At 44.8% G+C, this 25,281-nt stretch overlaps 1 protein-coding gene across 2 annotated transcripts in view; it reads right to left on the bottom strand.

Annotated features, from left to right (window-relative positions):
* Window positions 1-201: 201 nt before the first annotated feature.
* LOC106585607 (adhesion G protein-coupled receptor A2) overlaps window positions 202-25,281 on the bottom strand; it is a 68,358-nt gene continuing 43,278 nt past the window's right edge. For both annotated transcript variants that reach the window (XM_014172011.2, XM_045706773.1), the window contains exons 4-20: window positions 17,463-17,534; window positions 16,345-16,416; window positions 16,151-16,222; window positions 15,660-15,823; window positions 9,749-9,962; window positions 9,378-9,542; window positions 9,074-9,272; window positions 8,731-8,880; window positions 8,347-8,508; window positions 8,056-8,256; window positions 7,534-7,723; window positions 7,182-7,393; window positions 6,899-7,026; window positions 6,682-6,805; window positions 6,453-6,601; window positions 5,473-5,562; window positions 202-5,308 (exon numbers count right to left, since the gene is read on the bottom strand). In XM_014172011.2, coding sequence (XP_014027486.2) covers window positions 3,889-5,308; window positions 5,473-5,562; window positions 6,453-6,601; window positions 6,682-6,805; window positions 6,899-7,026; window positions 7,182-7,393; window positions 7,534-7,723; window positions 8,056-8,256; window positions 8,347-8,508; window positions 8,731-8,880; window positions 9,074-9,272; window positions 9,378-9,542; window positions 9,749-9,962; window positions 15,660-15,823; window positions 16,151-16,222; window positions 16,345-16,416; window positions 17,463-17,534 — 3,784 coding nt within the window. In that variant the 3' untranslated portion in view covers window positions 202-3,888. The remainder of the gene's footprint in view (window positions 5,309-5,472; window positions 5,563-6,452; window positions 6,602-6,681; window positions 6,806-6,898; window positions 7,027-7,181; window positions 7,394-7,533; window positions 7,724-8,055; window positions 8,257-8,346; window positions 8,509-8,730; window positions 8,881-9,073; window positions 9,273-9,377; window positions 9,543-9,748; window positions 9,963-15,659; window positions 15,824-16,150; window positions 16,223-16,344; window positions 16,417-17,462; window positions 17,535-25,281) is intronic.

The following is a 25,281-nucleotide window of genomic DNA, read 5'->3' as shown; positions in this document are numbered from 1 at the left end:
CAGCGTTGTTGAACAGACAGGGTAAAGATGTCACAATTTATACCCGAACGATATTAACGGAGTCCTCATAGACAGCTGATGCTCAGATAGTCTGCAGACAGCAATCACTGAGTTTGTCTCAGACCTCTTCATTCGCATTCATCTCATGCTCATATCAGAGAAGCATAATTGCCCCATCAGTATGAGAACAATGACAAGTTATGAAGTTGTATTTTTATTTTATTTTGCATCAGTTTTTTTCTATAAGGCACAGTCTGAATTTCTTGAACAATATATTATTGAATTAAAAACCGTTATTTGTCACAATCGTTTCATTCTGATGTCACTGTGACAAATTAAAATATAAATATACATACATTTTGAAATCTCCCTTTTTCATTTTGAGATGAGAGTGGACACAAAACTTGGAAATCATTTAGGGACCTATCACCAATGTGATGAATGTTAGTAAATGGATGAAATGTAAATCTGGGTAACCATGAGTGAAAAGATGACACATTCTATCATTGTGTTCTTGCACATTTTGACATTTAATACCTAATGTAAATAAGTGTAATAAGAAGGATGTTTTTTCCAGTGACAAAGTGTTGTAGAAGGTAAACTCATGAATATCAGACACAGGTTATATAAACATGTTGTGACCAGCCACTACCGCAGGTTTAGCAGTTTGACATCCCCTTAACAATTAAATACAATACATGTATTGACGTATATGATACCACTGCTTTGTACTTATCACAAATCTGAGCTTTGTGAGTTTGAGTTTTTAACATTAACCCAAAGGGAGATTTCAGGACCTAGAATAAGGATACAATCTATGAAATGCATCCAATTTGCTAAACACTGACGTTGAGGTAAGCTCTGCTATTCTACACAATTCTTTGGCATAATAATTTCCATGAAGACATTGTAGTTGTTTAGAGGAGCTTATCTAAGATGCACTGAGTTGTTGCATTCTTACACACTCTTAAAGAATACTCAAGATCAAAATAGCATAATATGGTTTTACACAATATTGGATGATAAAGTGTGTGAAGAAACATGAGGCAATTATGTAGATAACATGAACCAGTTCTGTCATAATTTATTTTGCCTTTACTCTGAGCTTTATACATTAACAGAAAAAAATGGTGTAGAAGTAGTTGATTTTTAATGTAACAAGCTTCTAAGCCATTAGTTTATGAGGTAAATGTGTGTGTGTGTGTGTGTGTGGGGGGGGGGGGGGTCAGTAAGCACTTACTGTATCTTGATTAATGTGTTATAAACCAGAGCCATTTACCACATAATTTAACAACCGTTAACATAGTCTCCTGATGCAGATGGCAAACTGAACATGGTTTAAAATGATGCATCCCTTTGATTTGTCAGCGCATGAACAATGATGTTTGAAATCCTGGAGGGGGCAGTGTTTAGATAATTGTAAATCCAGAGATTTGAAACTCCAAGAGGGTATGAGAGCACAGGGGTGCGTTCAGTTCGATTGAACATTTGGTACATTGTGTAACCATTTGTACTGAATGACACATTTCCCCAAATTTTTCTTCAACATTCTTGAACAGACTTTGAGGTACGTTTTCTCCGTTTGGTGGGTGTGGTGGGGTGTGGCTTGAAGCAGTGAGTGACATATTTAAAGGGTAGCGGTCATGCTGACAGCGTTCCACAGCCCACAACCCAATCCCTCCCTGTTTTGAACAGGTCATTCAGAACAGCACTGTTTCCGTTTAATTGAATGTTACAGTACGTTTTTTCCCCGAACTGAACACAGGCCAGTAAAGGAAAATGGAAAAAGGAAGAAGGAAGGGGATAGTTCATATGAAAAATAACCAGGAACATTTCAGAGTACATGCCAGGGTCAAAGAAAGGTCACTCTTAGTTCATTTTATCCAAACACTGATACTTGTCCAACCTGTTCATGAAGGGGAGAAGTTCCCTCTCAGTGCTGATGTGTATTTGAATCCGAGTCAATACGTTTTAATAAAAACATTTTTTTTTAGAAACTGCATTCTCTCATCCTAGATTAAGGATCTCACACACAAACACACATTCACGGAAGCACACGCACACACACACACACACACACACACACACACACACACACACACACACACACACACACACACACACACACACACACACACACACACACACACACACACACACACACACACACACACACACACACACACACACACACACATGCCCACAGACCCACAATAATACAAGTCAACATAATAAGAGCAAAAGGATTCTTCACAGAGGAAATGCACAGCCGTACTGTAGAAATTGACAATCTCAGATTCCATTCATGCTATAGTTGATATCCACAGAATAAGAATACAATCGCAAATTGCCCCTTTAAGGTATCCAAAATCAACATCTTATGTCAATTTTAGACTTAGCTTGTAAAACTTTCTGTGAATAAATGAGTATTTTAGGTGCACAAAAGACAGGCCTTGAATTCCTGGCAAACCCAACAAACAGTTCATAAGTGACAGAGATGAAAGTACACATCCCATACCATCACTGTGATGGAAGCAAAAGTAAGAAGCAACACAACCCCATGATCTATCTCCTTTACACATTTAAAATAAAAACCTCATCATGAGCTGATTCCCAATTTGAGATCCACATGTGCAACTTGAAGTTCTTTGCAATTATTTAAATGAAATGTCCATGAAAGTCTGACCCAGCGCTCTGAGAACAGAAATTATAGGTGATCTGGAGGTTTTTGAATTACTTTAACTGAATGTTTCAATAAGACTTTTAGCAACACAACCAGCTTATTTTGAGTCAACTTTATTGAACTCCAAGCACAGATAGGACACATGGAAATTCATTTCCTTAGGCATTAATCATGCAAACACATTTATTTTTTATTGTGACGGCATCAGTGAGATTCAAACCTATAATCTTATGTTTTCTATTCATGGAATTCATCCACTGCGCCACCCGGATGGAGCTAGCATGCCATGTTTTTTTACAAATACAAAGCTTTTCATTTTTGTCTATTCAAACGGACTCCATTTTACAGGGAAAGAAGCACTCGGGTATGGCCAATTAGTGGGCAAGGCCAACACACCTGAACACACTTAACAAGATAAAAGATAGAAAGAGTTTCATTGATGCGGAAGAATGGAAATATATGTTTTTAAATAACATTCTTAGAACTTCCTCTGAACGTTACTAAAGTTTTCTTGTGTTTTTTTTAATGGAAAGTTTACTTAATGTTCTTGGAACAATTTGAGAACATGACACTATTTAGATTTTTTTATCTTTATCTTTAACTCTGTATTGTTGGAAAAGGACCCTTAAGTAAGCATTTCACTGTTAGTCTACACCTGCTGTTTACGAAGCATGTGACAAATACATTTAGATTTGATTATGTTTTATTCGAAACCTGTAGGAAATGTTATGCTGAAGTACTGAAATTCCCACAGAAGAACGTTGTTTCTTAAAGTTCTCTGAACTATTTGAGAACATTCCAAATGTAAAACCAGTTGGAGAATGTTTCTAGAACATTACCAACATTTTTATTAAATGTAACCATGTTTGAACGTTCTCTTAAAGTAATGAAATACCAAGAAAATACGTTTTTTTTGGTCAAGCTCCTTAAATTTGCTGAGAATGTTCCAAAGACAAGCAACTATTCTGCATCATTTGCAGAAAGTTGTGGGAAGGTTTTATACAAAATAACCATAGGACAACCACGCTCTCACCAAGCTCTATAAGAAACATATGGTTCTCAGAACGTTATATGCTAGCTGGGGAGTTACACACATGGATCTCAGATCAGGATTTGTCTCTATAGGTGTCGGACACTACAACAACAGCAGTGATATCAAATATTGCCAGGGTCCACTGTGGACATTTGCTGGGAGAGAGTGAGGGTCACACTGTAGTTTCACTCTTCCACATACTTTTCATGCCCACAGAGCTCTGGGAATGGTCTGTACAACTTGTGTCCAATTCCAGCTCTATCACAGAGCTCTTGATGGTGCCGTTAGGGGCAGCCCCTGGTACAGTGGTAGTGATACTGTTCAGAGGGTAGGAGCAGCGCTTAGTTTCCCGCTCTGCAGCCGCTGCCAGTTTCAGATTGTCTCGGCTGGCGCTGCACCTATTACCTTGCATGGCCACCCTGCTGGCCACAGAGGGGAGCAGAGGGAAGGGCTTACGGCTGCCGCTGCTGCCCCCGTCGCTACCCTCTGAGGGGCTGGTGGTCACTGTCCCCCCCACTCTCCTACCGTTACCGTTGGTTAGCGGGCTGGCCGGGCTTTCAGAGTGGCTGTGATGGAGACTGCCATTCTCACTAGTGGCCTGTTTGTGGGATGGATGGGCAGTGTTGTGCTGTTCTATACCTGTAGGTCCCAGTGCTCCCATACTGCCCCCTCCCCCACCAGTCCTCATGGCTTTGAGACGGTAGTGACCTCTGCCTTCACCTCGGTGGTGATACTGGCTGCTCCCTTGTTTAGTTCTGCCACTGACCTTCCTCCTCTGAGGCTGGACAGGGGCTACAGAGCCTAGTGTGGGCAGCAGGTTGTTAGCTAGCTTGTTGTTATTGTCTGTACTGGTGCTGGTGTTGATGCCTGCTGGGGCACGAGTGGCATTGTTGATATTTTCTTGTGCCACCTGCAGCAGGTTGGTAAGTTTGCAGGGCCCAGGGCCCACACTGCTGATCCCACTGGGGGTGGAGGAGGACCTGGCTGATGAGGTGTTGTGGGGATCCCCTGGAGGATGGCAGCCAATGAAGATCTGGGATCCCTGTTCAGAGGTGGTCTGCACCCCACTCACAGTGGTGCAGGTGTGCGTGTAGACTGGTATGGGCTGGGAGCGCCGATTTCCTGGACAGCAGCTTAGCCAGGAGGTCTGCACATCCAGGCGTCGGATGCAGTGGTGGACCACCAGGAACACCCCCAACACGATGGCAGCTACTCCATAGAGACAGCTGAACAATAGGCTGCTGCGCCCTGTCAGCCACATGGCCATGGCTCCACAGCTCCACAGGGCCAGGAACAGGAAGTGGGTGGCTACCAGCACCAGGAACTGCACCTTCAGGGTGTACTGGTCCTCTGGGGTCAACACAGCATGTATGGTCCCCACCACAGAGTCTGTGGACAGGAGGCTGGTGCTGCCACCCAGGGCTGGCTGGCTCTCAGGCACAGGGGAGGACAGGGAGAATCTTGGGCACTCTTTGGCCACCCGGTGCCTCAGGCGAAACACAGTGCACAGGAAATAGATCCAGGTCACCAATACCGCCAAGCCTGCGGGGACAAAGAAGGCCCCCAAACTGGGCCGCCACACCAACCAGCAGCTGGAATATGCAATAAAAAAGTCAGTAAGGTCATAGCAAAACAAGGACACCTCTATGTATTCAAAATCTCATAAAAATGTCAACTTTTGCTCTTGAATAAGCACTAAACCAAAATATACTGTGTGAAGGGCCAATGGGTCAATAGTAAAATGTGAAGCACTCACTAAGGGTTGTTGTCCCCATAGTTGTTGACGTTGACAGCTGCAGTGATGCCACATATGATGAGAGGAACACCACCAGCTATTAGATAGAACCTGTATTCAGGAAAAACACAAATTAGATGGATCAAAGAAATGTGTATGAAAAAGGAAGTAACAGTGAATAACAGTGAACTTATTTAGGAGTGAAGTATCATGTGAGAGATACAAGTCTATAATATTGGAAACAACAACCAAAACCCAAGCACTGTATGACAAATAGTTTCTGTGTATTCTATATGATATTTAGGGTCTTTGCTCCTTTGTTTTTTCTTTCAGCAAGCATACACTTCACACAGCTGTGGTGATCCCTAGGCTAGCTGTCTGTGATCTCCTGAGCTGAACTGAGCTGTTGGGCAGCTAGCTGATACAGTGTAACAATGGGCAGTAGGCTGCAGCGGGGTTGTGATTTATCAAAGGGCCAGGTGTCATTGGAGGGCTGACCACATGCGGTGGTGGTCGACAAAGGGGTTTGGGAAAGTCAGAGAGGTCAGCAGTACAGTGCATGATCCCAGCCAGGGAGCACTAGGGCAGAACGGAACATGGGGAGGAGGGGAGTGGCGCAGTAATGAGGGGACAGTACGCCCCCTCCATCACCCTGGCCAGATTTACAACATTCTCCTCAACCTCTGTTATCCCTCGCTCGTATATTCCTCCCCTCCCCCGCTCTGGGCTCAGCTCTCTGCATCTGTCTCTACCGCTCTTTTGTGGCTTAGCATTAGTCTACTGTTTTTCCCTCCAAGGTTTTCTAAAACAGAAGAGCCTTGCTTCTAAACACAATGGTGGTCTTTGATATGACACAGTTTTGGTGTCTGTTCACATGAATACAGTCATTTAAAATACCGCACCACAATGAGCTCCCAATTCAACCATAGACCTGTTTGACAATGACTCACAACCTTCTCATATAAAAGTCGACTCTGTCTCACCCTGATGGCATCACTGACCTGAGCATAGGCCGCTGAGTAGGTGGAACAGTAGACTCTCCCTCTGGTTGCCGTGGCATCCTCCAGACAGCCTCTTTGTAGAGGACTCTGGCGCTGACACCGATCCACAGCAGAGTAGACAAGGAGGAGTAGTGTAGAGCGATGCCCACCTGACACAAATCACACCGGGTCAGCCGTCACACACCACACGTAGAGAGCATAAGCTGGGTCTGAGAGGAGAGGTACTTACTGCCTGGCACACCATTGGGTAGCTGGTCAGGGTGATACCTCCTGCGTAGACAGCTGTGGCCATAGCGATGTGGAAGCAGGTATTGAGTAACGTGTGCCAGCTCTTTCTGGATATATTTATAGAACTACAGGAGGAAAACAAAACTGAACATTAGCAGAGAAGAAAAGACAGTGGGTTATGTCAGATAATAACGCATGCACGCGCAGACACACAGTACCTGTAGTGTAGTATGTGTGTGATGATGACGGTGAAGAGGCAGAGGAGGAGGATTGCAGTACAGGTGTAAACCACAGGGTGGAGCACCCTCACTAACATGGGTGGGGAGTGGGGGAAGTCAGGAACATCCTAGGAAAAAAATAAAAATACTAATGCAACGACCACGCTGTGGGGCTTGGTATAAAATCCTGAGATCGTGAGAAGAGAACATTCATCCAGTGCAGTCATCATTACATTACATCCACCATGTACATCTGAGAGTGAGTGATCCCAGGATGCCCTACCTGCAGCACAGCGTAGTTGCTGAGCACAGAGCAGCGCAGGGTGGAGGTGGCAGAGTCAGTGTGGGCCAGTTGGCAGCCCTCCTGGCTCCACCCCCCCTGCTTCTGCAGCAGTGCCTGTAAGCTCCAGTGGGCCGCCACCGGCTCGCTGCCCGGGGTCAAGTGGCGCAGGGACACCAGGATAGCCTCCGAGTGGTTCCACAAACTGCACCCGTCTGCCAAACAAAGGAGGAGATAACCATTACCAGCAATTTTTTTATTATAAAAAAATGGACATGTTTTGACCCGTCTCTGTGAATGAGATGAATTGTGTAATAATAGTATAATAACTGCTCCAAACAGCCAGTTCCCTCACCCAGGCCTACGTAGACCACTGGGCTGTTGATACTGTGTCTGCGGACGTGCTCTCCAGGACCGTTGGAGTTCCCAGAGAAAGGGAAGAACCTCCCTGTACGGAACGCCACAAACTGGAGCTTACAGTCTGACGGGGCGTCCGGGGGGAACAGAGAGGCAGGAAGAACCACAGAGGCCAAGGCTACAGCATTCTAGAAGAAGGGAGGGAGGGAGATCCTTTACTTTCCTACTTCCAAATATATTTGGCCATATTATCTCAATGGAATAGGAGACAGAAAGTTAAAACACTAAATTACAAAATCTAAAACCTTAGAATTTTCTCCCTCTTTCATGTCAGCTGTTGTAAATGACTGTGCTAAATGCGGTTCCACGCCATCTCCAGTAGGTCACGAACAAAGGTGTGCTCCCTCTAATGACAACCGTATGCACTGTCTGCCATTGTACCACAGACACACAACCACAGTCCTGTTAGTGGGTGAGGTTAGGTTCAGGTCTGGGTGAGGGAGACGGAGACAATGCTCACCTTCATGGGGAAGTTGTTTAGGGAGGTGTTGTGGGTGCCAGTGGTGCAGCGGAAGCGGAGCTGCTGTTCGTGGGTGGGCTCTGCCCCCTCCATGCCCAGGTTGCCTAACAAGGTCTCCCGGCGTTGGTAGGCTGTGCAGCTCATGCCAGTGAAGTGGGCCGGACGGATAAGGTGGGCCTCCATCACAATGTTCCTGGAGATCTTTGTGGGGAAAAAACAACTTTGATTATAATTCAACCTTTAATAAATCAAAATTCTAGTACATAAAAACATGCTCAACTTTGACAGTACCATGGAGAGATCCTGGGCATGGCTGTGTAGCTGGGGCCAGGCCAGGGTCTCCAGAGAGTGGACTATGGAGCTGCAGGCTCTCTTCTCTCTCTGGGCAACGGCTAGGATCTGATCATCCACCTGCATCAGGTTACTGCCCATGTCCACCAGCATCTCTGACAGCTGACACATACATACACATGTAAAGACATGAGGACAGAGTCAGACGCATACAAAAACAGGCATTCACATAAAAACAGGCATTCACATAAAAACAGGCATTCACATAAAAACAGGCATTCACATAAAAACAGGGGGCAGAAAGAAACAAGGGAATCAAGTCAAAAGACACAACATAAAACCACAAAGACATGCATTGAGGGTATAGAGATCTCATCGCCCTACCTCTCGCAGTGGTCGGATATATCCCATGAATTTCTCCATCATCTGGGCCACGTACATCACGTCCATGGTGTCAGTGAAACCGGATGCCTCCACAGTGTAGGTACGCACCTGATGTGCCAGAGTGGCCGCATTAGAGGCATTGATGGGCATCTGGAAAAAGAGGGAGCGAGAGTATCATTATTTGTTTAGTAACAAAACATAACTCATATGTTTTGTTACTTTTACACATTTACCTTTCAGGCTATTTACATATTACTACCATAAGACATGCATCATACTTTGATTTTATATGTACTGGACAAAATTAATTTGGGACAGCCCAAGCACAGCCTCTGGCACTGACCAGGATGAAGGTGTGTAGGACCCGTGTGATGTCGTTAGTGTAGAGACAGTTGTCATAGTCTCCCTCCTCCCAGCTCCCTGAGCGGTCACAGTAGCGTGATGCCTGCTTCTGCACCACACCACCCCCCATGGACAGGGAGGGGTAGTGTAGCTGCAGACAGTACTGGTAGGAGGTGATACCTGCCAGGGTCTTCTGCCACCTAGGAACAACACCCAGAAATAATGAGGAAGCATGTTTAATCAGAAAGTCTGTTTTTATTGTGGATTTTGTTTCTGGAGAAGGGAATTATTGTTTTCTTCCTTACTTGAACTCCCCCCGGTTGTTAGTGACTCTCTCCTCCGGACAGAAGGAGGCACTGTTCTCCAGCACCACTATCTCCACACTGCGGGAAGTGTTGCCTCGCCCAGTGGCCACCACACACTCCCACTCACCACTGGCCTCCACATGCACGTTGGACAGGATGAGCTCACTGCACCGAGGAGACAGCACATCATTCACTGCCATCACCACATATACATACACTAAACCGCATGTCCTGTCAGCAAAAACTAAGCAAACAGTGTCATATTTCACTTAAACCTTTATAATAAATAAGTGAAAATAAAACAACTGAGGATGGCAATAAACTGAAAAAGTTGAGTGCTGGGAGCGGACCCCTCAGTACTGTACTGTTACCTGGTGATGAAGGTGCAGTCATGCACAACGCTGGCCTCCAGACTGACGCCCTGTCCAGGGTCAGAGGTCACCAGCTGGCCATTGTGCCGCCAGTGCATCACAGTGATTTTGTCCACCAGGGCAGCAGTGCAGTGGAAGGGCATTCGGTCCCCCTTGAAGACCACCTGGCGCTGGGACGGCAGGAGAGACAGGGTGTGCAGCTCCAGAGGCCCATCTGAGTGAGGAAAGTAACACAGCACAGTCAGGGGAAGGGGAGGCAGATGAGACCATAACAAATCACTCTGGTTATTTCTGCTGCTCTCTCATTACTCAACCTCAGCTTAATGCTTATGAGGAAGGCATTATGAGTCCGTTTTTTTAGGAATATTGGACGCAGACAGCCCCAGTTCATAAAGGCAGACCGCAGAGGAGTTGTCAACACAGGCACATGCACTTGGAAATACAACCCACTGAGTGGAAGAGGAAATACAACCCACTGAGTAGAAGAGGAAATACAACCAACTGAGTAGAAGAGGAAATACAACCCACTGAGTAGAGAAAATAAATCCACTGAGTAGAAGAGGAAATAAACCCACTGAGTAGAAGAGGAAATAAACCCACTGAGTAGAAGAGGAAATAAACCCACTGAGTGGAAGAGGAAATAAACCCACTGAGTAGAAGAGGAAATAAACCCACTGAGTAGAAGAGGAAATACACCCACTGAGTAGAAGAGGAAATAAACCCACTGAGTAGAAGAGGAAATAAACCCACTGAGTAGAAGAGGAAATACAACCCACTGAGTAGAAGAGGAAATAAACCCACTGAGTAGAAGAGGAAATACATCCCACTGAGTGGAAGAGGAAATACAACCCACTGAGTGGAAGAGGAAATACACCCACTGAGTAGAAGGGGAAATACAACCCACTGAGTAGAAGAGGAAATACAACCCACTGAGTAGAAAAGGAAATACATCCCACTGAGTGGAAGAGGAAATACAACCCACTGAGTAGAAGAGGAAATACAACCCACTGAGTAGAAGAGGAAATAAACCCACTGAGTAGAAGAGGAAATAAACCCACTGAGTAGAAGTGGAAATAAACCCATTGAGTAGAAGAGGAAATACAACCCACTGAGTAGAGTAGGAAATAAACCCACTGAGTAGAAGAGGAAATACAACCCACTGAGTAGAAGAGGAAATAAACCCACTGAGTAGAAGATGAAATACAACCCACTGAGTAGAAGAGGAAATACACCCACTGAGTAGAAGAGAAAATAAACCCACTGAGTAGAAGAGGAAATACAACCCACTGAGTAGAAGAGGAAATACAACCCACTGAGTAGAAGAGGAAATACATCCCACTGAGTGGAAGAGGAAATACAACCCACTGAGTGGAAGAGGAAATAAACCCACTGAGTAGAAGAGGAAATACAACCCACTGAGTAGAAGAGGAAATACAACCCACTGAGTAGAAGAGGAAATACAACCCACTGAGTAGAAGAGGAAATACAACCCACTGAGTAGAAGAGGAAATAAACCCACTGAGTAGAAGAGGAAATACAACCCACTGAGTAGAAGAGGAAATAAATCCACTGAGTAGAAGAGGAAATACAACCCACTGAGTAGAAGAGGAAATACATCCCACCGAGTAGAAGAGGAAATAAACCCACTGAGTAGAAGAGGAAATACATCCCACTGAGTGGAAGAGGAAATACAACCCACTGAGTGGAAGAGGAAATACAACCCACTGAGTAGAAGAGGAAATACAACCCACTGAGTAGAAGAGGAAATAAACCCACTGAGTAGAAGAGGAAATACAACCCACTGAGTAGAAGAGGAAATAAATCCACTGAGTAGAAGAGGAAATAAACCCACTGAGTAGAAGAGGAAATAAACCCACTGAGTGGAAGAGGAAATACACCCACTGAGTAGAAGGGGAAATACAACCCACTGAGTAGAAGAGGAAATACAACCCACTGAGTAGAAAAGGAAATACATCCCACTGAGTGGAAGAGGAAATACAACCCACTGAGTAGAAGAGGAAATACAACCCACTGAGTAGAAGAGGAAATACAACCCACTGAGTAGAAGAGGAAATAAACCCACTGAGTAGAAGAGGAAATACAACCCACTGAGTAGAAGAGGAAATAAATCCACTGAGTAGAAGAGGAAATAAACCCACTGAGTAGAAGAGGAAATAAACCCACTGAGTGGAAGAGGAAATACACCCACTGAGTAGAAGGGGAAATACAACCCACTGAGTAGAAGAGGAAATACAACCCACTGAGTAGAAAAGGAAATACATCCCACTGAGTGGAAGAGGAAATACAACCCACTGAGTAGAAGAGGAAATACAACCCACTGAGTAGAAGAGGAAATACAACCCACTGAGTAGAAGAGGAAATAAACCCACTGAGTGGAAGAGGAAATACAACCCACTGAGTGGAAGAGGAAATACACCCACTGAGTAGAAGGGGAAATACAACCCACTGAGTAGAAGAGGAAATACAACCCACTGAGTAGAAAAGGAAATACATCCCACTGAGTGGAAGAGGAAATACAACCCACTGAGTAGAAGAGGAAATACAACCCACTGAGTAGAAGAGGAAATAAACCCACTGAGTAGAAGAGGAAATAAACCCACTGAGTAGAAGTGGAAATAAACCCATTGAGTAGAAGAGGAAATACAACCCACTGAGTAGAGTAGGAAATAAACGCACTGAGTAGAAGAGGAAATACAACCCACTGAGTAGAAGAGGAAATAAACCCACTGAGTAGAAGATGAAATACAACCCACTGAGTAGAAGAGGAAATACACCCACTGAGTAGAAGAGAAAATAAACCCACTGAGTAGAAGAGGAAATACAACCCACTGAGTAGAAGAGGAAATACAACCCACTGAGTAGAAGAGGAAATACATCCCACCGAGTAGAAGAGGAAATAAACCCACTGAGTAGAAGAGGAAATACATCCCACTGAGTGGAAGAGGAAATACAACCCACTGAGTGGAAGAGGAAATAAACCCACTGAGTAGAAGAGGAAATACAACCCACTGAGTAGAAGAGGAAATACAACCCACTGAGTAGAAGAGGAAATACAACCCACTGAGTAGAAGAGGAAATACAACCCACTGAGTAGAAGAGGAAATAAACCCACTGAGTAGAAGAGGAAATACAACCCACTGAGTAGAAGAGGAAATAAATCCACTGAGTAGAAGAGGAAATACAACCCACTGAGTAGAAGAGGAAATACATCCCACCGAGTAGAAGAGGAAATAAACCCACTGAGTAGAAGAGGAAATACATCCCACTGAGTGGAAGAGGAAATACAACCCACTGAGTGGAAGAGGAAATACAACCCACTGAGTAGAAGAGGAAATACAACCCACTGAGTAGAAGAGGAAATAAACCCACTGAGTAGAAGAGGAAATACAACCCACTGAGTAGAAGAGGAAATAAATCCACTGAGTAGAAGAGGAAATAAACCCACTGAGTAGAAGAGGAAATAAACCCACTGAGTGGAAGAGGAAATACACCCACTGAGTAGAAGGGGAAATACAACCCACTGAGTAGAAGAGGAAATACAACCCACTGAGTAGAAAAGGAAATACATCCCACTGAGTGGAAGAGGAAATACAACCCACTGAGTAGAAGAGGAAATACAACCCACTGAGTAGAAGAGGAAATACAACCCACTGAGTAGAAGAGGAAATAAACCCACTGAGTAGAAGAGGAAATACAACCCACTGAGTAGAAGAGGAAATAAATCCACTGAGTAGAAGAGGAAATACAACCCACTGAGTAGAAGAGGAAATACATCCCACCGAGTAGAAGAGGAAATAAACCCACTGAGTAGAAGAGGAAATACATCCCACTGAGTGGAAGAGGAAATACAACCCACTGAGTGGAAGAGGAAATACAACCCACTGAGTAGAAGAGGAAATACAACCCACTGAGTAGAAGAGGAAATAAACCCACTGAGTAGAAGAGGAAATACAACCCACTGAGTAGAAGAGGAAATAAATCCACTGAGTAGAAGAGGAAATAAACCCACTGAGTAGAAGAGGAAATAAACCCACTGAGTGGAAGAGGAAATACACCCACTGAGTAGAAGGGGAAATACAACCCACTGAGTAGAAAAGGAAATACATCCCACTGAGTGGAAGAGGAAATACAACCCACTGAGTAGAAGAGGAAATACAACCCACTGAGTAGAAGAGGAAATACAACCCACTGAGTAGAAGAGGAAATAAACCCACTGAGTAGAAGAGGAAATACAACCCACTGAGTAGAAGAGGAAATAAATCCACTGAGTAGAAGAGGAAATAAACCCACTGAGTAGAAGAGGAAATAAACCCACTGAGTGGAAGAGGAAATACACCCACTGAGTAGAAGGGGAAATACAACCCACTGAGTAGAAGAGGAAATACAACCCACTGAGTAGAAAAGGAAATACATCCCACTGAGTGGAAGAGGAAATACAACCCACTGAGTAGAAGAGGAAATACAACCCACTGAGTAGAAGAGGAAATACAACCCACTGAGTAGAAGAGGAAATAAACCCACTGAGTAGAAGAGGAAATACAACCCACTGAGTAGAAGAGGAAATAAATCCACTGAGTAGAAGAGGAAATAAACCCACTGAGTAGAAGAGGAAATAAACCCACTGAATGGAAGAGGAAATACACCTACTGAGTAGAAGGGGAAATACAACCCACTGAGTAGAAGAGGAAATACAACCCACTGAGTAGAAAAGGAAATACATCCCACTGAGTGGAAGAGGAAATACAACCCACTGAGTAGAAGAGGAAATACAACCCACTGAGTAGAAGAGGAAATACACCCACTGAGTAGAAGAGGAAATAAACCCACTGAGTAGAAGTGGAAATAAACCCATTGAGTAGAAGAGGAAATACATCCCACTGAGTGGAAGAGGAAATACAACCCACTGAGTGGAAGAGGAAATAAACCCACTGAGTAGAAGAGGAAATACAACCCACTGAGTAGAAGAGGAAATACAACCCACTGAGTAGAAGAGGAAATACAACCCACTGAGTAGAAGAGGAAATAAACCCATTGAGTAGAAGAGGAAATACAACCCACTGAGTAGAAGAGGAAATACAACCCACTGAGTAGAAGAGGAAATACAACCCACTGAGTAGAAGAGGAAATACAACCCACTGAGTAGAAGAGGAAATAAACCCACTGAGTAGAAGAGGAAATACAACCCACTGAGTAGCAGAGGAAATACAACCCACTGAGTAGAAGAGGAAATACACCCACTGAGTAGAAGAGGAAATACAACCCACTGAGTAGAAGAGGAAATAAACCCACTGAGTAGAAGAGGAAATACAACCCACTGAGCAGAAGAGGAAATACAACCCACTGAGTAGAAGAGGAAATACAACCCACTGAGTAGAAGAAGAAATACAACCCACTGAGTAGAAGAGGAAATACAACCCACTGAGTAGAAGAGGAAATAAACCCACTGAGTAGAAGAGGTATTACAACCCACTGAGTAGAAGAGGAAATACATCCCACTGAGTAGAAGGGGAAATACAACCCACTGAGCAGAAGAGGAAATAAACCCACTGAGTAGAAGAGGAAATACAACCCACTGAGTAGAAGAGGAAATAAAACCCACTGAGTAGAAGATGAAAGGGAACTAGATTTTCCTGTAGGAATATTATAGACAGCAGACCATTGGAGATATCAAAACAATGGTATTTTGCTTTTTTTATTTAATTGTCACTCACAGCTTCTTATTTTTCACATACTGTACACCTACCTAATAGATTTGGGACATCTACAAACAATATCATGATGAGAAAACAATGACTCTGTCATTCACATACTCAAGTTTTCATACTATTTGAGGGGGGATAGTGGCGAACCACCTCATTCATATGCATTACATTTCCTGTGAGACACTCACCACAGCTCAGCTGACTTTCCCTCAGTCCACGCAGAGGCTTTCCATGGAGGCTCTTGGGATAGGCACAGACGGTCTCGTCCCCCAGCCGCACTGCACTGGTGTGAAAGTAACCAGGCACCCAGCGCAGCCCACAGTCACATGACAGGAAGTCAGAGTTGAAGTTCCTGGTGAGAAAAAGCTGGGTGTTTTACAATACCATTCACCATGGGAGATTACACTGAGGAGCGGGTGCACTTTCCCTCTAATGGCACTGATGCCCTCTGATGTTGCCCATCAGTTAATATCTACAGTATTCTCTGGTGGTACATTCTAGGATCAACATGTCAGATGTGACAAATGGCTATCCATTGCTTGAATTAAGCCTATAGGGAGAATAATGTGATCGGATTGCCTAGATTTCTTTCATATTGTTTACTAAGTTTATACAAACATCTGTCTGGAGCAAACAGGGACAAAGGTGATGACTGTTAAAAGCAGAGAACTGTACTCACACTAGCTTAAGAGAGGGGAGCTCCTGAAAGACCCCCGAGTCCAAGGTAGATAATATGTTTCCAGAGAGGTTCCTAACAGCAGAAAACAGACAGATGCTCAATCACAATCACTGTACTAGGTACAGTACCCACAATACTACACTAGGATGTGTTCAACGTGACATGCTTAACGAACAGTAATTTAGCCTGCTTACAGTTTGGTGAGGTTGGTGAGTCCCTGGAACATGTCTGGAGTCAAGCAGCCGATGCGGTTGTTGGACAGGTCACTAGGAGAGATAACACAGAGAGTGAGGGCACAGCGGTGAATAATGGTAATTTCTTAAGCTTATAGGTTTATCAAGATAGTTTAGAAAGTACAGACTGGGCTATCTTGACACTGCATGTTGTTTTTGTGATTTCATTGGGAAAGACTGCCTTCTCCAGCACATTGGCCAATAGACTTTTGCTTCTTATTTTCATTTGTTTACAATAACAAAGTATTATCCAAAGAGGCTATCTTGGTCTGTAGGCCTATCTTTCACAATTTCCATTCATACAGCTAGCCAGAGTGTAACACAGCAGGATTTGCAACACTAATGACTTGTGAATGTTCCTTATCGACAGACCATGAAGCTTCCTGTAAAGCCTTATCACCAAAGACGGAGCAAAAGCACTCTGTAGCCCCTGCATGCTGTGTCTGCATGGTATAAGGACAGTGTCAGAGAGGGCCTTGTTCCACTGTCCCCCTGACTCAACCCAGCCGAGAGCGTGTGTTTATCTCTCCCTGTTTGTTTTGAAAAGCCCCAGACCTTGCAGGGAAAACACAAGCAGTACAGGGAGGGGAAAAGAGTCATGCGGCGCAGGGCAGAGGACCGGAGCCGACCGCGACGTAACCAGACCTCACGGTCCAAACACACAATGAGTGAGCAACAAGCGGTTGCAAACTGCTGCCCTGTCACATCCAATGATGTGTGAGGAGCCTCTGCGCGGTCCTGAGGTTTCCATGGCGGCAGAGCAGGGCACCAGACATGTCATCCCAGGCCCCACAGAGATTAGCACAGCCCAGCATATACACTGAACACAGTTATCCACAACATATAGCTGAGCCAGCCAGGCTTTTATGATGACACTAAAACTGAGAAGATATGGTATGGTATGACCTGTATCATAAAAGGTTATGACTATGTGTGCTGCTTACGAAAAAAATAGAGAAACAGTGGCAACTAAAACCGTTTTTTTATGCAATATCACTGTTTACGACACACATAATGAAAACAGAGCCGATAAGCACTTACAGCTTCACATAATGAAAACAGAGCTGATAAGCACTTACAGCTTCCGAAGATCAGATAAACTTTGGAAGGCTCCAGGCATGATGGTGCTGATGAGGTTGCTCCTGAGGTCTCTGGGGGGAGAGAGAAATATATATTTTACATAAGACATTAGACTGCATGGCAATGAAACAGACATTTGCATTAGGCTACATGGCAATGAAGAGACCTAGGGCCTTGCACAGAACTAGTTGATACATTGGCCCATAACATCCCCAAACTAAGGCTACAGGCAGGGCAATCACCAGGGGTTCATTAGAAATTGTTAGTAAATATGAACGGTGAATAGCTGGACACAATATTCAGCCTGGATCCCCAATACAGTGGTTTCTTTAAAATGACTGGGAGTGGATACCTATGCCCCAAACATGACCCCGCCAGTCAGACACAGAAGGATATATCTGCATTCAGAGGGTTTGGAAATCTTACCCCAACAGCCACCTGGGCTTGGGTCAAGCAAGGATGCAAATACTTCACCAAAGAAAACATAGCAGGAATCGAATAGTTTGAAAGCAACTCTTCCCCCGATAAAGTTACTCTGGCTATTGCCAAACCATAAATATGAATTTCTTTGACTGGCTTTGAAGATCTAATTTCATACTACCCACCACATTTCACCCCACACTCTTCCCTCTGAAACTCAGGGAGACTCTTTATTGGTCAGGTGGGAATAGCAATGTTGGAGAAGGTCATCAGACAAAGGGTTGCAGGCAGGACAAGGCTGACGTGTGGGGGCAATGTGATCCTTCTACAGCATGAAAAACAGTTGCTCCCAAAGGAACAGTCACAGAGGAGGATTTCCTTACAGAAGCTCCCAGACATTAACCCCCCCCCCCCATTCCAATCCTTCCCAGCATGCCATTGTGGTAGCCAGAACCTTCAGGGTCTTTCTGTTCCACTATCCCACAATGCATTATCTCAGATCTATTTTCCTAACCGCACCGCCTCACACCATTTAATAAAATGAGAGCCACCTCAAACCGCAGACATCTCCTCTCCCACTCTTGTCCCCCGTCCAAGAGATGAGCTATTTTGACCAAATCAGGGAAGATTCATTCTGAGAATGGGTTCCAGTAAATACGAGAGAGAGAGAGTGAGTGAGAGAGAGAGAGAGAGAGAGAGAGAGAGAGAGAGAGATGATGTATGGCTAGAACAAAGTGAGATACAGGCAGGGGTTTTACTGGTCAGGATCTGTTTTGGTCATTACTCATATCAGAATGATCTAAGCCAGCACCTAATGATGGACCTGGTCTGGTGGAGTGTTGTTCTGGCTGTGACTGAGTGGACCAGAGACAGATGTGTCTATCTGAAAGGAATAAGACAGACAGCCTTAGACAGAGCAGACCAGATCTTTAAGCACAGTATGCCAGCCCACTGATGCAACAACTTCACTGCTTTTTACAGATGTGGAATTTACCCCTGACCAAAGCGCTTACAGAACTATGTTAACTTGTCATATCTGTTTGGCATGTGCTTCAACGCTGACCTACAAACAGTAGTCAGCATGTGTAGAGAGAGAGAGAGAGAGAGGGCAAGACATCCCTTGCATTGAGAAAACAGTGAATGAGAGTGAAAATTACAACGTGTTGGTCTGTGTGTGTGAGAGAGAGTGAGTGAGTGAGTGAGTGAGTGAGTGAGTGAGTGAGTGAGTGAGTGAGTGAGTGAGTGAGTGAGTGAGTGAGTGAGTGAGTGAGTGAGTGAGTGAGTGAGTGAGTGAGTGAGTGAGTGAGTGAGTGAGTGAGTGAGTGAGTGAGAGAGTCAGAAGCCTAGCTGGAGCTCTTAACCAGGGCGGGGAGAACAATGATAATGTTTCCGGCCTGGCGTGTCCCGGGTCTCATTAACACCGTGATGAAAGACGGGGCACTGCCCACAACTTCCTCCCTTATCGTGACTACTGTGTCTCAGACACACACTTACTGTACCACACACGCACACATTGTGCCATAGAGACATATTAGCTCTGTGCTACATACTGCACAATAGACACACTACCGTGCTAAAGACACACACTCTGTACCACACAGACACACACTCTGTACCTCATAGGCACACACTCTGTACCACATAGACGCACACTCTGTACCACACAGACACACACTCTGTACCACACAGACACACACTCTGTACCACACAGACACACACTCTGTACCACATAGACACACTCTCTGTACCACATAGGCACACACTCTGTACCACATAGACACACACTCTGTACCACACAGACGCACACTCTGTACCTCATAGGCGCACACTCTGTACCTCATAGACACACACTCTGTACCACACAGACACTCACTCTGTACCACACAGACACACACTCTGTACAACACAGACACACACTCTGTACCACACAGACACACTCTCTGTACCACACAGACACACTCTCTGTACCACACAGACACACACTCTGTACCACACAGACACACACTCTGTACCACACAGACACACAGGCAGTCAAGTACTTGGGTCCTCTTAAAGGAAAACTCCACCCAAAAAGTATCTGTTGGTATTTGTTTCATTAGTCCATTGTTAATATAGTTCCAAAATGTTTTGCATGTCAGTAATCAAGTTTTCAAGATATATAACTTTCAAAATAGAGCCGGTATGATGCATTTAAAACGCAGCATCATATGATGCAAAATGCATCATCACGTATTTATGTATTTTGAAAGTTATATATCTTGAAAACTTGATTACTGACATGCAAAACATTTTGGGACTATATTAACAATGGACTAATGAAACAAATACCAAAAGATAGTTTTTGGGTGGAGTTTTCCTTTAAGCCTCAACACACGTCCCCTCTCAGAAGATGAATCTGATGCCCAATATGTCAACAAAAGTCTTGAGATAAAATCAATTCCATATGCACCCACATATCTGTACTCTCCACAATCTGCCCTTTCATTCACATCTCCAGAAGGGGCAGAGCAATGTGTGCTTTAGGCCTATGAATATCAACAGTTGGGCACTCCGATACACTCTCTTATCACTGAGCTGGGGAATGTGGAGGAGAGCACCAGAGTCAACAGAGCCAGCAGCCCCTGCCCCATGCAGCCCCATGCAGGCCACACACCCAGGCAATGACTCCCCTCTGCCCTCTGAGGCAGCACTCTCCCAGACTACGACTTCACAACTCACTGGCCCTCACACTGATGACAGCAGCTGTCAACAGAGAAGAGGAGCAGCATACACAATGTCTGAAGGTATTTCAAATGCATATCCTCAAGGTACTGTATTTCACCTTGAAACATAATGGCATGGAATTGCAGCCTTAGGTCCTGTATGAATCTGACATTTGATGGTGGGTATGTTCTTATCATTGGCATCTCAACAACAAAAACAATAAATTCTGTAGTAAATTCTCTCCCTTATACTAACTCTTATCCACTCTCTCACACTCCCACTTATCATCCCTCATAGTTGCAGCACAAACATATTTGAAATGAATGTAAAATCTAACTTCTAAATGACGTATGGCAGTAGTACCCTGGCCAGACAGCATTACAATGTTTTTTTACTGTTTGAAATAAATAACTGGTCCTCAAATTGATTTGTAACCAACATCCCTCTGAGCCCAGTGCTTTATCCCCTGCACCACATGTGACCCATATGATTGGGCCCTGACAGCATCTGCCAGTCTAAAAAGAGCCATTGTGTTCTTCAGCTGGGCCTGACACCAGGGTCTGCCATTAAAGACTATATTTGTTTCTCCAAGTCTTCTCCCAATCAATGTGGCACATCTATTGCTGCTCTGAAGAGTCATTCCTGTCTGGGATGGGACGGGGCACAAGCACCTGGGGCCCAGGCAGGAAAGGAGAGGAGGGGAAATGAGAGGAGGAGAGAGGAGCAACGTGCTCACAGGGCAGCAAGAGGGTCATAATTAAGACAACTGCTGTATAGCGCTCCAGACTGTGGAGTGCTCCATTATCAGGCCCACAGTGGCAGGGGATGGAGTGCTCCATTATCAGGCCCACAGTGTCAGGGGATGCAGTGCTCCATTATCAGGCCCACAGTGTCAGGGGATGCAGTGCTCCATTATCAGGCCCACTGTGGCAGGAGATGGAGTGCTCCATTATCAGGCCCACAGTGGCAGGGGATGGAGTGCTCCATTATCAGGCCCAAAGTGGCAGGGGATGGAGTGCTCCATTATCAGGCCCACAGTGGCAGGGGATGGAGTGCTCCATTATCAGGCCCACAGTGGCAGGGGATGGAGTGCTCCATTATCAGGCCCACAGTGGCAGGGGTTGGAGTGCTCTATTGACATTGTTCAGGCCATAGCCCTGGGGAATGCTGGGAGAAGGACTGAAGCCAGGGAACGGCCACTTATTATCGCCAGACTGGAATCAAGAATTTCCTGTTTCACTCGATTAGGGATAGGGTTTTTTATAAGTAGAGAAAAAGGACATTCCATTTCCCATGTTCTATACTGTACCTAGCTGCGATGCACAACACAGTTCACACAATCAAAAACCACGGTATGAAACAAGCGTTTGTTTGGGTGTGCGGAGTGAGACAGAGAGAAAAAAGAGAAATGGACTGAATGGTTAACTGGCACCAGAGGTCAGTGGAGACCATTTTTGTGCCGCGTGTCATTTCCTGTCTCGTTGGCGTCTCCAGAACCGAGGCCCTTGCTCGTTTATTTTTACAGTTTCTCTTTTTTTTACGAGCTGCTTTTCCCCTGTAGGGAGGGGCAGGTGGGGATGGGGGGGTTGAGGGGTTCGGCATTGAGTAGAATCGGCCCTGTGAAACGCCCCCCCTATACCCCCCCACTCCTCAACACACTTGCTCACAATGGGGGCTCTGTAACACAGCCCCCAAAACCTACTCCTGCCTTCCCCCCAAAACAGGAAACCAGGATCTGCCGAGGTCTTGTTTTTCTACTAATTTCCTGCTTTCCTGCCCCTTCCACAGATTATTTTCTTTAAAAAAAATTCTGGTTCCCCTCAGATTGGATCTCTAATCTACGTTAGCTTGTGTGCATCTGGAAACCACTTGCTTTAGCCCTGTCGGTTGATTCTCCATTCCAGAGCTACAGTTATTAACCACTGCATGCAGCCTATTCTTTCATAGCAATAATGACCAACAATGACCTAATAATAATGCTAAATTAGGAACAAGCCAATCATTACTCTGGAAAATTCAATCAAAAGAGGCCACACACACAACCCTCAGTTAGAAATACCATTAAAAAACATCCAGGTGATTGAAAATCCTCATGGTAAATAGTGCTTCACCTGAAGGTACATATGGGCACATCAGATGTTGGGTGCAACTAAGAAGGAGCCTCTTCCAACACTGGGTATTTTCAACCATGTCATGCCACAGAGCTCTAGAGTGAACTGTCTTGAAGGAAAATGGCCACAGCTCTGGCCAAGACTGGCACTAATTTAAACTGTGGAACCAACTGCACGCTAGTTGGGGAAAGGATGAAAAGACTGAAATAGCCATGTTATACTTTTATTTGAAGTGTAACATTTCCTAGGTTGATTATATGTTTCCACAGTCTGCTGCTAGGGGTACTGGAGATAACTGTAGCAACACTGTTATACACAACTTCAACCAGGAAAGACTCAGGAATTGACCACAATTCACTTTACGTCACCAATGTAGAGGCCATTCATTTTTAATGTAAGGGTGATTTAATTTGCTGTTTGTTCATGAACAACTGTCCCTCTGTGTAGGACTATCATAACAGTATGGAGATATTCGTCCTAAAAACCAGCCAGCTCATATTCTATAGTTTTCAGCAGTAAATTAACTGAAGGCCCCCCCCCCCACAAAAAAGATAATGAAAGTGTAGTAAATCCATAAACTTATTTAAAAAGCCAACAAAAACAAAGCCAGCAACAGGCCACCTCCTCTATCGCTCTTCCAATGAGTTTGCATACAGTAGTTTGGAAATACTCCATTCAGGGTTGGGAGTGGGCCAACTCTACCAGCGAACTGGCAAACAATGCTGTTCATACAAAATATCAATGGAAAGGAGGGCAATAATGGGTGATGTGTGAATATGCATCCAGTGGGCGGACTACAGCGAATAGAGGAGTAGTGAGAGAAAGGGGGGGTGGGACCGTCCGGTAGATGCAAAGAGGAAAGCAGAAAAGGAGTGAGAATGGAAGTGGGGGGAAGGGAACAGGGAGAAACCTCAAGAACTTGTGAAGGAAAAAGCCATTGAAATCATGTCAGGTTTGCTGCATGTGCATTCAAGAACCACTGGTATATAAGGAATTCTGTTAAGTAATGAGCTTATGAGAGGGCTTGCTCGCCATTTCAATAAACGCCTAGAGCCACGATTGAGTTAAGCTTGCAATACAAACACTCCCCGTTCCTTCAGTTTATCTCCCAGACACATCTGGAGTCTATCAACTCCAACTGCCCCCCCCCCCCCTTCTGTTTCCACTCTCTAGCACGCTTAACCCCTTCCTCACTCGACCCCTCATGTCACACACACTCATTAAGTGACCGTTGCCTCACAGGGGCCATTCAAAACCGTATGCAGGAGAAAGTACAACACAAACGCTCATTTGTTTGGATAGTGCGAAATGAGAGTCCCATGTCCAGCCATCTCTAGATGCTCCAGCCAGGAGTTCAGGTTGTTTTTGGGAGGACAGATTAAATTAGAGTGTTCCTGCAGCCTGGATATGGATTCTGTTTTGTTGTGTCCAGAGGGGTTTAGACAGCAGGGCTCCTGGCCACGGCCACAGCCACAGCCACCACTGGATTTACATAGCAAAGGAGAGCCCACCTCTGCACTGCTCCCACTTTCAAGGTCATTTGCTTAGCCTCTGTGGAAATAATGTTCACCTCCCCCACTAAAGAAAACAACTTTATACACTGAACAAAAATATAAATGCAACATGAAACAATTTCTAAGATTTTACTTAGTTACAGTTCATATAAGGAAATCAGTCAATTGAAATAAATTCATTAAGCCCTAATCTATGGATTTTACATGACTGGGAATACAGATAGGCATCTGTTGGTCACAGATCCCTTAAAAGAAAGGTAGGGGCGTGGATCAGAAAAAACTGTCAATATCTGGTGTGACCACCATTTGCCTCATGCAGCACAACACATCTCCTTCGCATAGAGTTGATCAGGCTGTTTATTGTGACCTGTGGAATGTTGTCCCACTCCTCTTCAATAGCTGTGCGAAGTTTCTGGATATAACTGGGAATTGGAACACTCTGTGATCCAGAGCATCCCAAACATGGTCAATGGGTGACATGTCTGGTGAGTATGCAGGCCATGGAAGAACTGGGACATTTTCAGCTTCCACGAATTGTGTACAGATCCTTGCGACATGGGGTTGTGCATTATCATGCTGAAGTATGAGGTGATGGTGGCGGATGAATGGCACAACAATGGGCCTCTGGACCTCGTCACGCTATCTTTGTGCATTCAAATTGCCATCGATAAAATGCAGTTGTGTTTGTTGTCCGTCGCTTATGCCTGCCCATACCATAACCCCACTGCCACCATGGGGCACTCTGTTCACAACGTTGACATTAGCAAACCACTCGCCCACACAACGCCATACACGTGGTCTGGGGTTGTGAGGCCGGTTGGGATTACTGCCAAAACTCTCTAAAACAATATTGGAGGTGGCTTATGGTAGAGAAATTAACATTCAATATCTGGCAACAGCTCTGGTGGACATTCTTGGCAATTGCAGGCTCCATCAAAACTTGAGACATCTGTGGCATTGTGTTGTGTAACATTTTAGAGTGGCCTTTTATTGTCCCCAGGACAAGGTGCACCTGAGTAATGATCATGCTGTTTAATCAGCTTCTTGATATGCCACACCTGTCAGGTGGA

The sequence above is a fragment of the Salmo salar genome, chromosome ssa24, assembly GCF_905237065.1.
Source record: "Salmo salar chromosome ssa24, Ssal_v3.1, whole genome shotgun sequence".
Classification (NCBI taxonomy): Eukaryota; Metazoa; Chordata; class Actinopteri; order Salmoniformes; family Salmonidae; genus Salmo; species Salmo salar.
This window is presented reverse-complemented; position numbering and strand designations above follow the sequence as displayed.